Source organism: Salvelinus fontinalis, chromosome 1, assembly GCF_029448725.1.
Source record: "Salvelinus fontinalis isolate EN_2023a chromosome 1, ASM2944872v1, whole genome shotgun sequence".
In the NCBI taxonomy this organism is placed as follows: domain Eukaryota; kingdom Metazoa; phylum Chordata; class Actinopteri; order Salmoniformes; family Salmonidae; genus Salvelinus; species Salvelinus fontinalis.
In genome coordinates this window covers 24,849,741-24,864,190 of record NC_074665.1, presented here as the reverse complement: position 1 = coordinate 24,864,190, position 14,450 = coordinate 24,849,741, and the positions used below count along the sequence as shown (strand labels likewise).

Below are 14,450 nucleotides of genomic sequence, written 5' to 3'. Positions count from 1 at the left end.
AACAGAAATCAAGGATGGAGGAAGGCGCCACGCTGGGTTCTCTTCAGTCCACCCGTCCCCATCACTTCCACACGACTTGGTCACAGAGACAGATGACAACCTCTCCCCTCTTCCTCATCCCATCTCTCTATCGCCCTTCACTCTGTTGACCATGTACACAGAGTGTGGAGCTCTTTGATTCCTGTGTGTGTTCATAGGGTGGGGGAGCAGCAGGGCAAACAGCACTGGAAGAATGGCATCGTTTTACATGCTAACCAACTGTGCTAATTTGCTAGTTTTTTTGCGTTGCTCGTAACTTATTTTTTAACTTATTGCTGCTACCGTCTCTTATGACCGAAAATAACTTCTGGATATCAGAACAGCGATTCCTCACCTCGAAATGAAAGAAGCTTTTTCCTTTAACGAGAAGGACATAGTGCTTTCCCGTGAACAGGCCCAAATCCCCGTCATTTGCATGAAGAAAAGAAGGAGAAAGGGGGGCGGAGGTCGGACTGCCTTCTGAGATTTCGTAGGCGAGCGAGTAAACTTCCACTGCCATCCATTCTATTGGCCAACGTGCAATCATTGGAAAATAAAATCGATGACCTACGATCAAGATTATTCTACCAACAGGACATTAAAAACGGTAGTATCTTATGTTTCACCGAGTCGTGGATGAACGACAACATGGATAATGTAGAGCTGGTGGGATTTTCCATGCCCCCGGCAGAACAGAGAAGCTACGTCTGGTAAGACTAGGGGTGGGGGTATGTGTCTATTTGTCAATAACAGCTGGTGTGTGATGTCTAATATCAAAGATGTCTCGAAGGTTTGCTCGCCTGAGGTAGAGTACTTTATGATAAGCTGTAGATTACACTATCTACCACGAGCGTTCTCATCTATATTATTCGTAGCTGTCTATTTACCACCACAAACCAATGCTGTGACTAAGACCGCACTCAACCAACTCTATAAGGCCATAAGCCCACAAGAAAATGCTCATCCAGAAGCGACGCTCGTAGTGGCCGTGGACTTTAATGCAGGCAAACGTAAATCAGTTTTACCTCATTTCTACCAGCTTGTCACATGTGCAACCAGAGGAAAAAACTTTAGACCACCTTTACTCCACAAACAGAGATGCATACAAAGCTCTCCCCTGCCCTCCATTTGGCAAATCTGACCATAATTCTATCCTCCTGATTCCTGCTTACAAGAAAAAACTAAAGCAGGAAGTACCAGTGACTAGCTCAATACGGAAGTGGTCAGATGAAGCGGATGCTACGCTACAGGACTGTTTTGCTAGCACAGACTGGAATATGTTCCGGGAATGGCATCGAGGGGTATACCACCTCAGTCATCGGCTTCATCAATAAGTGCATCGATGACGTTGTCCCCACAGTGACTGTACGTACATATCCCAAACAGAAGCCATGGATTACAGGCACCATCCGCATCGAGCTAAAGGCTAGAGCTGCCGCTTCCAAGGAGCGGGACACTAATCCGGACGCTTATAAGAAATTACGCTATTCCCTCAGACGAACCTACTACACCGGCTCTGACGCTCGTCGGATGTGGCAGGGCTTGAAAACTATTATGGACTACAAAAGGAAACCCAGACGCGAGCTGCCCAGTGACACGAGCTTACCAGACAAGCTAAATGCCTTTTATGATTGCTTCGAGGCAAGCAACACTGAAGCATGCACGAGAGCACCAGCTGTTCTGGACGACTGTGTGATAACGCTCTCGGTAGCCAATGTGAGCAAGACCTTTAAACAGGTCAACATTTACAAAGCCGCGGGGCCAGATGGCTTACCAGGATGTGTACTTAAAGCATACACGGACCAATTGGCAAGTGTCTTCACTGACATTTTCAACCTCTCCCTGACTGAGTCTACATGTTTCAAACAGACCACCATAGTCCCGGTGCCCAAGGAAGCGAAGGTAACCTGCCTAAATTATTACCGCCCCGTAGCACTCGAACGCTCGGCGTTCAACACCATAGTGCCCTCAAAGCTCATCACTAAACTAAACACCTCCCTCTGCAACTGGATCCTGGACTTCCCGATGTGCCGCCCCCCAGGTGGTGAGGGTAGGCAACAACACGCCTGCCACGCTGATCCTCAACACTGGGGCCCCTCAGGGGTGTGTACTTAGTCCCCCCCTGTACTCCCTGTTCACCCACGACTGCATGGCCAAACATGACTCCAACACCATGATTAAGTTTGCTGACGACACAACAGTGGTAGGCCTGATCACCAACAACGATGAGACAGCCTATAGGGAGGAGGTCAGAGACCTGGCAGTGTGGTGTCTGGACAACAACCTCTCTCTCTCAATGTGAGCAAGACAAAGGAGTTGATCGTGGAGTACAGGAAAAGGTGGGTCGAAACCAGGGCCCGATTAACATCAACCGGGCTGTAGTGGTACTGGTACCCCCTGTATATAGCCTTGTTATTGTTATTTTATATTGTTACTGTTTATAATTTTTTGTTTTCGTTTATTTGGTAAATATTTTCTTAACTTTTCTGTTGGTTAAGGGCTTGTTGTAAGTAAGCATTTCACGGTAAGGTACTTATTGTATTTGGCGCATGTGACAAATAAAGTTTGACTTTGATTTGGTAGAGAAAGTCCTCTGTGTCTGTTCTCACCTTGCCGTGCCACTATAAGACTGGCCATGCAATCAGGGACACTGGTGCCAGCTGCCAGGAAGGTGATGCCCATGATGACGTCGGGGATACCGAGAGTAAATCCGATCACTGTCACCTGAAGGGAAGAGACACACACATCAGTGAGTTTATTTTTTATTAATTCTCCCCAAATTCGTGGTACCCAATTGGTAGTCTCAATCTTGTCCCATCGCTGCAACTCATGTATGGATTTGGCAGAGGCGAAGGTTGAGAGCCGCGCGTCCTCCGAAACACAAACCACCCGAGCCACGCTGCTTCTTGACACAATGCCCACTTAACCCGGAAGCCAGCCGCACCAATGTGTCTGAGGAAACCATACACCTGGCGACCGTGTCAGCGTGCATTGCGCCCGGCCCGCCGGGCCGACAGGAGTCGCTAGAGCGCGATGGGACAAGAACATCCCTCCTGGCCAAACCCGGTCGACACTGGGCCAATTGTGCGCTGCCCCATGGGTTTCTCGGTCGCGGCCGGTTGCGACAGAGCCTGGACTTGAACCAGGATCTCTAGTGGCACGCTAGCACTGATGCAGTGCCTTAGAACACTGCGCCACTTGGGAGGCATCAGTGTTGTATGTATGTATGTATGTATGTATGTGTGTGTGTGTGTGTGTGTGTGTGTGTGTGTGTGTGTGTGTGTGTGTGTGTGTGTGTGTGTGTGTGTGTGTGTGTGTGTGTGTGTGTGTGTGTGTGTGTGTGTGTGTGTGTGTGTGTGTGTGTGTGTGTGTGTGCGTGCGTGTGTGTGCCCTCACCATCCAGACCATGACATAGGAAAAACCAGCAATCCAGAGGGTGGAAGTGACGAAGGAGACCATGAACCATCTCTCCCAGCGAGTGTTGGCACAGTTAGGCACCGTGAAGAACAACAGCAGGCACAGAGGCCAGGCCAACAGCCACTTGACCTTATTACAGCACCCAGCTAGAGAAAGAGATGGAGGGAGAGGGAAAGAAGAAGAGATGCAGTTTCAATTTGTGTTCTTTGCTGGATTCACATTAATAACTGATGTTTTTATTGAGGAAATCTAAAAACACTTTTAGGCGAGTGTTGACCAACACAATAAAGAGAGCTCAGAGAGACTGAACCTTTTTGAAACCCTGTAATGTTATATTGTTTTTTACCTGGGGCGTGAAAGGGCACGAAAGGTCCCTCCCCTACGTCCTCCTCCTCTTCATCGTTCTCATTATTCTCATTGTCTTCGTTCTCGTTTTCCGTCTCGTTGCCGGCCTCCACATCTCCCCTGTCGTCCTCTCCATGGTGACCACGGCGACCTTTGACTCCCCTTTCAGGCCCGCCCAGTCCGTTCTCCAGGCCCCGTCTACTGCCGACCTTCACTGTGACCTCGGAGTCTCCGTTAGTGAACGGCCGGGTGCTAATCAGACGCTGTCTCTTCACAAATACATGCATACGCACATGTCATATGCTGTACAAACATTTTCAAAATAAGTATGCTGTAAGAATACAGTCTATTCACACCCACAAAGCAAACAGAAGCACGGCCACGTGTGCAGAAGGCATGTGTGGTCCTACCTCAGTGATGAGCATGCGTGAGGCCATGGAGAGGCGTGTGCGAGGGGAGAAGTGGCTGGTGATCATGATCCTCATGCCGGCTTCAGAGAAGGACAGCTGGTGGGGGTAGGCTGACAGCAACTCATCTACCATCAACACTGACTGCTTTCTGTGGAAGTTAGCTACAGGAGACATGCACACAGCGAGAGAGAGAGAGACGTGAGCGATGTGAGAGAGAGAGATGAGACAAACACACACAGACACATGCATGGCAGAACGGTCAGACCGTACTTTTCTTCAGCAGGACAGCGCTGGCGTCACAGTTGTCGTCCAGGTCAGCGTTACTGGCCGTGCCGTTCCCCAGGCTGGGCGAGTTCTTCTTCCGCCTCTCCAGGAAATGCACAATGTTCGAGTTAAACCTATACACATAAAGGAACACGAGTTAAACCTAGACAAAGAGGGACAGTACAAGGCTGTGGACACAACTTCATACCTCGACTCAGGTTACATGAAATGGTTCTGAAGTGTGTTTGTGTGTGGTATTGATGGTTTCAGACACAGACTTACTTCATTATCAAAATATAGCCGAAATACATCAGAACCAGTGTCAGCGACTCCCACCTGGAACACACATCAAGCAGGATTCAACTGAAGCTGATTTTTAACAGCTATACAACACAACATATAACATATAGGTGTATGTACTGTATACATAAGTGAAAGCCATACTTACCATGAAACCTTTTCATCATATATGAACTGTAAGGAGACAAAGAAAAATGACACTGAACACTTGGAAGAATGATTGGAAGTACAGTATTCGCTTTTGGGGTTCACTTTTCTCTGATGTAAACATTAGTATATGGATCCACTCTGTAGATACACCATCTGATCAGCAGGAAGCAACACACTAAGGCCCACATCAATGGTTTGCAATGGTCAGGCTCCACTCACCACTATAAGAGCAGTGATGGATAGGGTGTAGTACATAGAGTCTCTCATAAGAGACCAACGAGACAGATGCACTGCCTGAGAAAGAAAGAGAGAGAGAGAGAGAGAGAGAGAGAGAGAGAGAGAGAGAGAGAGAGAGAATGGGAGAGGGGGGAGAGAGAGGAACGGTCTGTAAGAGTGGAAGAGCCAACATTTCACCCCAATGTATTCATCCCTTCCTCTGTGTGTGTCTGTGTCCGTGTCTGTTGCTGTGCAAGCCAAGGTGCAGAAACCTACCTGGCCAGCAAATATTCCACACACTCCAATGATGCAGAGGATATTGAAGACAGCTGAGCCCACGATCGTGCCCACCCCCACATCCCCTTTAGTGATGAACACACCTTCACAGAGACAGTGAAAATACAGAACACCCATGGGTTATACAATGGTTAGGAATGGAGGGTTACACACTTATACATGTAAACTATTGACATGGTTAACATATACAGTATGTATACCGTTTTCTTTTTAAATATTTTTTTAATTTCACCTTTATTTAACCAGGTGGGCCAGCTGAGAACAAGTTCTCATTTACAACTGCGACCTGGCCAAGATAAAGCAAAGCAGTGTGACAAAAACAACAACACAGAGTTACACATGGGATAAACAAACGTACAGTCAATAACACAATAGAAAAATGTATGTACAGTGTGTGCAAATGTAGTTTGGTTAGGTCAGGGTGTGACTTGGGTGGGAAAATCTATGTTTTCTATTTCTTTGTTGTTTTGCCGAGTGTGGTTCCCAATCAGAGGCAGCTGTCTATCATTGTCTTTGATTGGGGATCATATACAGTGGGGAGAACAAGTATTTGATAACCTGAAAAATCGGCAGTGTTTCCTACTTACAAAGCATGTAGAGGTCTGTAATTTCTATCATAGGTACACTTCAACTGTGAGAGACGGAAAAAAAATCCAGAAAATCACATTGTATGATTTTTAAGTAATTCATTTGCATTTTATTTTATGACAGAAGTATTTGATACATCAGAAAAGCAGAACTTAATATTTGGTACAGAAACCTTTGTTTGCAATTACAGAGATCATACGTTTCCTGTAGTTCTTGACCAGGTTTGCACACACTGCAGCAGCGATTTTGGCCCACTCCTCCATACAGACCTTCTCCAGATCCTTCAGGTTTCGGGGCTGTCGCTGGGCAATACGGACTTCCAGCTCCCTCCAAAGATTTTCTATTGGGTTCAGGTCTGGAGACTGGCTAGGCCACTGCAGGACCTTGAGATGCTTCTTACGGAGCCACTCCTTAGTTGGCCTGGCTGTGTGTTTCGGGTCGTTGTCATGCTGGAAGACTCAGCCACTCCTCATCGTCAATGCTCTTACTGAGGGAAGGAGGTTGTTGGCCAAGATCTCGCGATACATGGCCACATCCATCCTCCCCTCAATACGGTGCAGTCGTCCTGTGCCCTTTGCAGAAAAGCATCCCCAAAGAATGCTGTTTCCACCTCCATGCTTCACGGTTGGGATGGTGTTCTTGGGGTTGTACTCATCCTTAGTCTTCCTCCAAACACGGCGAGTGGAGTTTAGACCGAAAAGCTCTATTTTTGTCTCATCAGACCACATGACCTTCTCCCATTCCTCCTCTGGATCATCCAGATGGTCATTGGCAAACTTCAGACGGGCCTGGACATGCGCTGGCTTGAGCAGGGGGACCTTGCGTGCTCTGCAGGATTTTAATCCATGACGGCGTAGTGTGTTACTAATGGTTTTCTTTGAGACTGTGGTCCCAGCTCTCTTCAGGTCATTGACCAGGTCCTGCCGTGTAGTTCTGGGCTGATCCCTCACCTTCCTCATGATCACTGATGCCCCACGAGGTGAGATCTTGCATGGAGCCCCAGACCGAGGGTGATTGACCGTCATCTTGAACTTCTTCCATTTTCTAATAATTGCGCCAACAGTTGTTGCCTCCTCACCAAGCTGATTGCCTATTGTCCTGTAGCCCATCCCAGCCTTGTGCAGGTCTACAATTTTATCCCTGATGTCCTTACACAGCTCTCTGGTCTTGGCCATTGTGGAGAGGTTGGAGTCTGTTTGATTGAGTGTGTGGACAGGTGTCTTTTATACAGGTAACGAGTTCAAACAGGTGCAGTTAATACAGGTAACGAGTGGAGAACAGGAGGGATTCTTAAGAAAAACTAACAGGTCTGTGAGAGCCGGAATTCTTACTGGTTGGTAGGTGATCAAATACTTATGTCATGCAATAAAATGCAAATGAATTACTTAAAAATCATACAATGTGATTTTATGGATTTTTGTTTTAAATTCCGTCTCTCACAGTTGAAGTGTACCTATGATAAAAATTACAGACCTCTACATGCTTTGTAAGTAGGAATACATGCAAAATCGGCAGTGTATCAAATACTTGTTCTCCCCACTGTATGAGTTGTCATTTTCCGTTTGGGTTTTGTGGGGTGTTGTTTTCTGTTTAGGTTGTTTCCCTGACAGAACTGTGTGCTTTCGTTTTCTCCTTTTGTCCTTTTGTTTGAGTGTTTTTGTGAACATTAAATCATGAACACTTTACATGCTGCGCTTTGGTCTCATTCCGACGGCGAATGTTACAGGGATGAGGAAGTTGGGTGGGCTATTTACAGATGGGCTGTGCAATGGTGCAGTGATCGGTAAGCTGCTCTGAGTTATATTGTATATCACTGTCACTTATTAAAAATAAAGTGTTTTTGTCACGAACACCGGATAGGTGCAGTTTTACAGGGTCAGCCATAGTAGTACAGAGCCCCTGGAGCAAATTAGAGTTACGTGCCTTGCTCAAGGGCACACCAACAGATTTTTCACCCTGTTGGCTTGGTATTTGAACCAGTGACCATTTTCAAATCAAAGCAAACTTTATTTGTCACATTCGCCGAATACAACAAGTGTAGACCTTACCGTGAAATGCTGACTTACAAGCCCTTAACCAACAGTGCAGTTCAAGAAGAGTTAAGAAAATATTTACCAAATAAACTAAAGTATAAAAAGTAACACAATAACATAACAATAACAAGACTATACAGGGGGTACCGGTACTGAGTCAGTGTGCGGGGGTACAGGTTAGAGGTAATTTGTACATGTAGGTAGGGGTGAAGTGACTATGTATAGATAATAAACAGTGAGTAATAACACTGTACAAAACAAATGGAGGGGAGGGGGGTCAATGTAATAGTCCGGTGGCCATTTTATTAATTGTTCAGCAGTCTTATGGCTTGGGGTAGAAGCTGTTAAGGAGCCTTTGATCCTAGACTTGGCACTCCGGTACCACATGCTGTGCGGTAGCATAGAAAACAGTCTATAACTGGGTGACTGGAGTCTGACAATTTTATGGGCTTTCCTCTGACACCGCCTATTATATAGGTCCTGGATTGCAGGAAGCTTGGCCCCAGTGATGCACTATCCTCTCTAGTGCCTTACGATCAGATGCCGAGCAGTTGCCAAACCAGGCGGTGATGCAACCGGGCAGGATGCTCTCGATGGTGCAGCTGTAGAACTTTTTGAGGATCTGGGGACCCATGCCAAATCTCCTGAGGGGGAAAAGGTGTTGTCATGCCCTCTTCACGACTGTCTTGTTGTGTTTGGACCATGATAGCTCGTTGGTGATGTGGACACCAAGGAACTTGAAACTCTCGAACCCGCTCCACTACAGCCTTGTTGATCTTAATGGGGGCCTGTTCGTCCACCTTTTCCTGTAGTCCACGATCAGCTCCTTTGTCTTGCTCACATTGAGGGAGAGGATGTTGTCCTGGCACCACACTGCCAGGTCTCTGAACTCCTCCCTATATGCTGTCTCATCGTTGTCAGTGATCAGGCCTACCACTGTTGTGTCGTCAGCAAACTTAATGATGGTGTTGGAGTCGTGTTGGGCCACGCAGTCATTGGTGAACAGGGAGTATAGGATTAAGTACACACCCCTGAGGGGCCCCAGTGTTGAGGATCAGCGTGGCGGGTGTGTTGTTACCTACCCTTACCACCTGGGGGCAGCCCGTCAGGAAGTTCAGGATCCAGTTGCAGAGGGAGGTGTTTAGTCCCAGGGTCCTTAGCTTAGTTATGAGCTTTGTGGGCATTATGGTGTTGAACGCTGAGCTAGTCAATGAACAGCATTCTCATATAGGTGTTCCTTTTGTCCAGGTGGGAAGGGGCAGTGTGGAGTACGATTGAGATTGTATCATCTGTGGATCTATTGGGGCGGTATGTGAATTGAAGTACATACGGTCACTGTGGGGACGATGTCGTCAACGCACTTATTGATGAAGCCGATGACTGAGGTCGTATACTCCTCAATGGATGAATCCCGGAACATATTCCAGTTTGTGCTAGCAAAACAGTCCTGTAGCAGAGCATCCGCGTCATCTGACCACTTCCATATTGAGCGAGTCACTGGTACTTCCTTCTTTAGTTTTTGCTTGTAAGCAGGAATCAGGAGGATATAATTATGGTCAGATTTGCCAAATGAAAGGCGGGGGAGAGCTTTGTATGCATCTCTGTGTGTGGAGTAAAGGGGGTCTGGAGTTTTTTTCTCTCTGGTTGCATATGTGACATAATGGTAAAAAATTGGTAAAATGGATTTACGTTTGCCTCTATTAAAGTCCCCGGTCACTACGAGCGCCGCTTCTGGGTGAGCATTTTCTTGTTTGATTATGGCCTTATAGAGTTGTTTGAGTGCAGTCTTAGTGGCAGCATCGGTTTGTGGTGGTGGTAAATAGACGGCTACGAATAATATAGATGAGAACTCTCTTGGTAGAAAGTGTAGTCTACAGCTTATCATAAGGTACTCTACCTCAGACGAGCAATACCTCGAGACTTCTTTAATATTAGACATCGCGCACCAGCTGTTTTGACAAAAAGACACATACCCCCACCCCTCGCTTTACCAGACGTAGCTTCTCTGTTCTGCCGGTACATTGAAAATCCCTCCAACTCTATATTATCTGTGTCGTTGTTCAGCCACGATTCGGTGACACATAAGATATGACAGTTCTTAATGTCCCGTTGGTAGGATAATCGTAATCATAGGTCATCAATTTTATGTTCAAATGATTGCATGTTAGCAAGTAGAATTGATGGCAGTGGGAGTTTACTCGCTCGCCTATGGATTCTCAAAAGACAGCCCGATCTGCGTCCTCTTTTCTTCCGTCTTTTCTTCATGCAAATGACGGGGATTTGGGCCTGTTCCCAGGAGAGCAGTATATATTTCTCGTTGGACTAGTTAAAGGAAAAAGCTTCTTCCAGTTCGTGGTGAGTAATCGCTGTTCTGATGTCCAGAAGTTATTTTCAGTCATACGAGACGGTAGCAGCAACATTACGTACAAAATAAGTAAAACAATAAGTTACTAACAATGCAAAAACAATTACAAAATAGCACAATTGCTTACGGCATGTAAAACGTCAGTCATCCTCATCGGCACCATCCTCTTCGGCGCCATCTTAACTCATTTGAACTGGGTATTGGCCCAACCTTCTAACCACTATGCTACTTGGAGCCCTAAGAAATAAAACATAGTGGGCCTGCTAATAAAGTAATGAAAAATGTATCCAGCTGGGCACACCATGTCATTTCAACGTGGACATTTGGATGATATTTGGTTGATCAATAAGATTTCAACCTGTATTCACCCACTCAAAAAGAGAGCCAGAACTTTGCTGAATTACGAATGTGTCATCACTATGCTTTCAACCATCTAAATGCAAAACAAAGTTCAAATGGGAATACAATGTTAGATATGTTGTATTTATACCACAGCATTGTTGAATACTAATTTATGATTGGTTAGAAGGGCATTCTTGAATGGACAATAAAACCAGATAATGGGACAGTTGAAATAGATATCGGGACACCTTGCAGTCATGACGCAATATGCGCGTACACACCTAGACCATACTTACTACAAGTTACAGAAAGCAAAACCAACAACCACACAAACTAAAATTGGATACATTGTAAACACAGGTCCAATGCTCTAGAAAAATTCTTGGTGGTTCCAAACTTCTTCCATTTAACTTCTCGAGATCGATGTCCCTTCCACGGGACGGTTGACCTAACGTAGGCTAATGCGATTAGCATGAGGTTGTAAGTAACAAGAACATTTCCTAGGACATAGACATATCTGATATTGGCAGAAACCTTAAATTTTTGTTAATCTAACTGCACTGTCCAATTTACAGTGGCTATTACAGTGAAGGAATATCATGCTATTGTTTGAGGACCGTGCACAATTTTGAACATGAAAAGTTATTAATAAACAAATTGGGCACATTTGGACAGTCTTGTTACAACATTTTGAACAGAAATGCAATGGTTCATTGGATCAGTCTAAAACTTTGCACATACACTGATGCCATCTAGTGGCCAACATCTAAATTGCAGCTGGGCTGGAAAAATACATTATGGCCTTTCTCTTGCATTTCAAAGATGACGGTACAAAAAAATACAAAAGAAAGGTTGTTGTTTCTTTGTATTATCTTTTACCAGATCTATTGTATTATATTCGCCTACATTCCTTTCACATTTCCACAAACTTCAAAGTGTTTCCCTTTAAATGGTACCAAGAATATGCATAATCTTGATTCAAGGCCTGAGTTACAGGAAGTTAGATTTGGGTATGTCATTTTAGGTGAAAATTGAAAAAAAGCGGCGTATCCTTAAGAGGTTTTAAGAATGATAGAGGCTACTGTGTTCTTGGGTGACCTCCAACGCTGCAGACATTTTAAGTTTGAATAAATACTATAAATAAGGTATTTCCTTTTTTTATTTGTAATGCATTTGCAAAAATGTCTAAAAAACCTGTTTTTGCTTTGTCATTATGAGGTATTGCGTGTAGATTGATGAGGAAAATAATACATTTAGTCAATTTTAGAATAAGGCTGTAACATAACAAAGTGTGTAAAAAGTCAAGAGGTCTGAATACTTTCCGAATGCACTGTGGAACGAACAACTGGGTCTCATCCATAAATATTGAACTTATTGAACGAACGACTGGGTCGCGGCTCTAGCAACCAAAAGATGAGAAAGTATGACATCTCTTATAAAAATATCCCCCAAATTGTTCTGGTTTGTAAATGTGTGCATTAGTATTGTTGTTTTTTGGCAACTTTGGTATAAGTGGAATAAAAACCTCTGTTCTGTACTGTACATTACCTTGGAAAAATGCACGCAAAGGGGCTCGGCTCAGCCTCGTCCTGCTGCCTCGTCCATTATTTCCAAAAAATGTACAGAATGTCAGTGTTTATCCCTTAGTTATACAACACTTTTATGTGTTATCACTGTGCTTTATCTAACAGCACAACACCCCCCCCCCCCCCCCCAAATAAAAGCCACATACACCCCAGCTACAATGAAATATGTTGTTTTACAGTGTCAGCCATAGTAGTATGGCATCCCTAGAGCAAATTAGAGCTTAGTTCCTTGCTCAAGGGCACATCGACAGATTTTTCACCTTGTCGGCTCGGGTATTCAAACCAGCGACCTTTCGGTTACTGGCCAAACACTCTACCCGCTAGGCTTCCTGCCACCCTACATCACCCTACATGCCCTACACCCTAAATTACCTGGACTGCAGTTGAGATTACATTAAAAGTACATAGTGCAAGTTATCAATGCTGTTCCAAGATTCTGCACAGATTATTATAGCAATTGTGAAGATCTCTACAGACCTGCAACCTTTACATGCTATCTTGAACATGCACGCTTACTATGAATACATACGTCTCACAGCAAAGGGTCTGAATTCTTATGTAAATAAGGTATTTCCTTTTTAAAAATTTGTCATACATTATATTGAATTGTGTTTGGTTGACAAAACTACAAAATATAAACCTTTAAAGTACATTTAATGCTTGGATAGTTTCATCTGAGGCACTGGCTTAATCCTATTCTTTAATTTGTATTTTTGGTTTCGTTGGAGACGTGAATCCAACATATTATTTCTTAACTTGTCAACAAGTTAATAGGCTATTTACCGTATTGAAGATGTTATATTGAATTCTGTTTGGTTGTCAATGAAACCAAATATCAACGTTTGAAGAAGATGTATCTTTTGGGAATTTATAGTGGCTCTCGAGTGTTGCAGCGGTTTGATTTGATTCCAGGCTGTATCACAACCGGCAGTGATCGGGAGTCCCATAGGGCGGCGCATAATTGGCCCAGCATCGTCCGGGTTAGGGTTTGGCCGGGTTAGACCGTCATTGTAAATAGGCCTTGTTAAATAAAGGTTAAATAAAAATAAATATGTTTAATTCCAGTTGGTATACAAATTAATAGTATGTACAGTATGTTGGATTTAAGTCTCCATCTCAACCAATAATCAAAGTTAAAGAATAGAACTAAATCAAATGAAAGTGTATTTAAAGTTTGATTACATCAGATTTAGTCCTATTGTTTAACTTAGATTTTTGGTTGATGTGAAGATGTGAATCCAGCATATCAATTATTAGTTTGTAGACAAACTAGAATTAAATCCAGACTAAGTCAGTGGCACAGATGGAACTATCCAAGCAGAAGATGCATCTCCTTTAAATGTTGACATCTGGGCTGTGTTGACAACCAAACACAATTCAATATCCAGTTTGTCTACTAATTAGTAATCGATATGTTGGATTCACGTCTCCATACCACAAATCTAAGTTAAAGAATATGACTAAATCTAATCAAACTTTAAATGCACTTTACATAAAATTTGATTTAGTGCTATTCTTTAACTTTTTGGTTGAGATGGAGACCAAAGATGGAGATCCAACATATTAATGATTAACTTGAAGATTACATTTGAAATCAACTAAAGCTTGAAATCCAAGGCCCATATATATGTATTGTCTATTTTCAGTTTCTGATCATGTACAGTATATAGCGTTGAAGATCTGATGTTGTTCCAAAGGTAAAAATTCAATATAGACAAACCCTGTATAAAATATGTTGAAAATTGGTTACAATGATGACATAATCTTGTGGTTGAAATTTCACCCTCAAAACAACAGTTGATAACTTTTTTCCAAACCAATGTATTTTCCATTGTAGATTCCACGTCACAATATGTTGACAAATTACGTTGAAAAAACATGTCTGTACATGTCTCACCGATAACAGAGGTGAAGAGTTCAGGAGCTGAACTGCCGGCTGCCATGAAGGTTGCACCTGCCACATCCTCACTAAGATGTAGACGCTGAAAGAGAGAGAGAGAGAGAGAGAGACAGACAGAGATAGAGAGTAGAAAGCACATCTTGAAAAGAAGAATTGTGTCCTTGAAATTCCAAATGAATTGACCCCGACCCTGTTACAGAATAGTGTATAACCTTCTTA

General features: G+C 43.8%; 1 protein-coding gene across 1 annotated transcript in view; it reads right to left on the bottom strand.

Annotated features, from left to right (window-relative positions):
* Nucleotides 1-14,450, bottom strand: part of LOC129850698 (sodium/potassium/calcium exchanger 3-like) — a 149,458-nt gene that overhangs the window by 7,622 nt on the left and 127,386 nt on the right. Inside the window, exons 5-14 of the mRNA XM_055916990.1 lie at nucleotides 14,229-14,313; nucleotides 5,397-5,500; nucleotides 5,124-5,198; nucleotides 4,903-4,928; nucleotides 4,737-4,790; nucleotides 4,461-4,588; nucleotides 4,191-4,351; nucleotides 3,782-4,049; nucleotides 3,415-3,581; nucleotides 2,628-2,742 (exon numbers count right to left, since the gene is read on the bottom strand). Of these exons, the coding sequence (XP_055772965.1) occupies nucleotides 2,628-2,742; nucleotides 3,415-3,581; nucleotides 3,782-4,049; nucleotides 4,191-4,351; nucleotides 4,461-4,588; nucleotides 4,737-4,790; nucleotides 4,903-4,928; nucleotides 5,124-5,198; nucleotides 5,397-5,500; nucleotides 14,229-14,313 (1,183 nt within the window). The remainder of the gene's footprint in view (nucleotides 1-2,627; nucleotides 2,743-3,414; nucleotides 3,582-3,781; nucleotides 4,050-4,190; nucleotides 4,352-4,460; nucleotides 4,589-4,736; nucleotides 4,791-4,902; nucleotides 4,929-5,123; nucleotides 5,199-5,396; nucleotides 5,501-14,228; nucleotides 14,314-14,450) is intronic.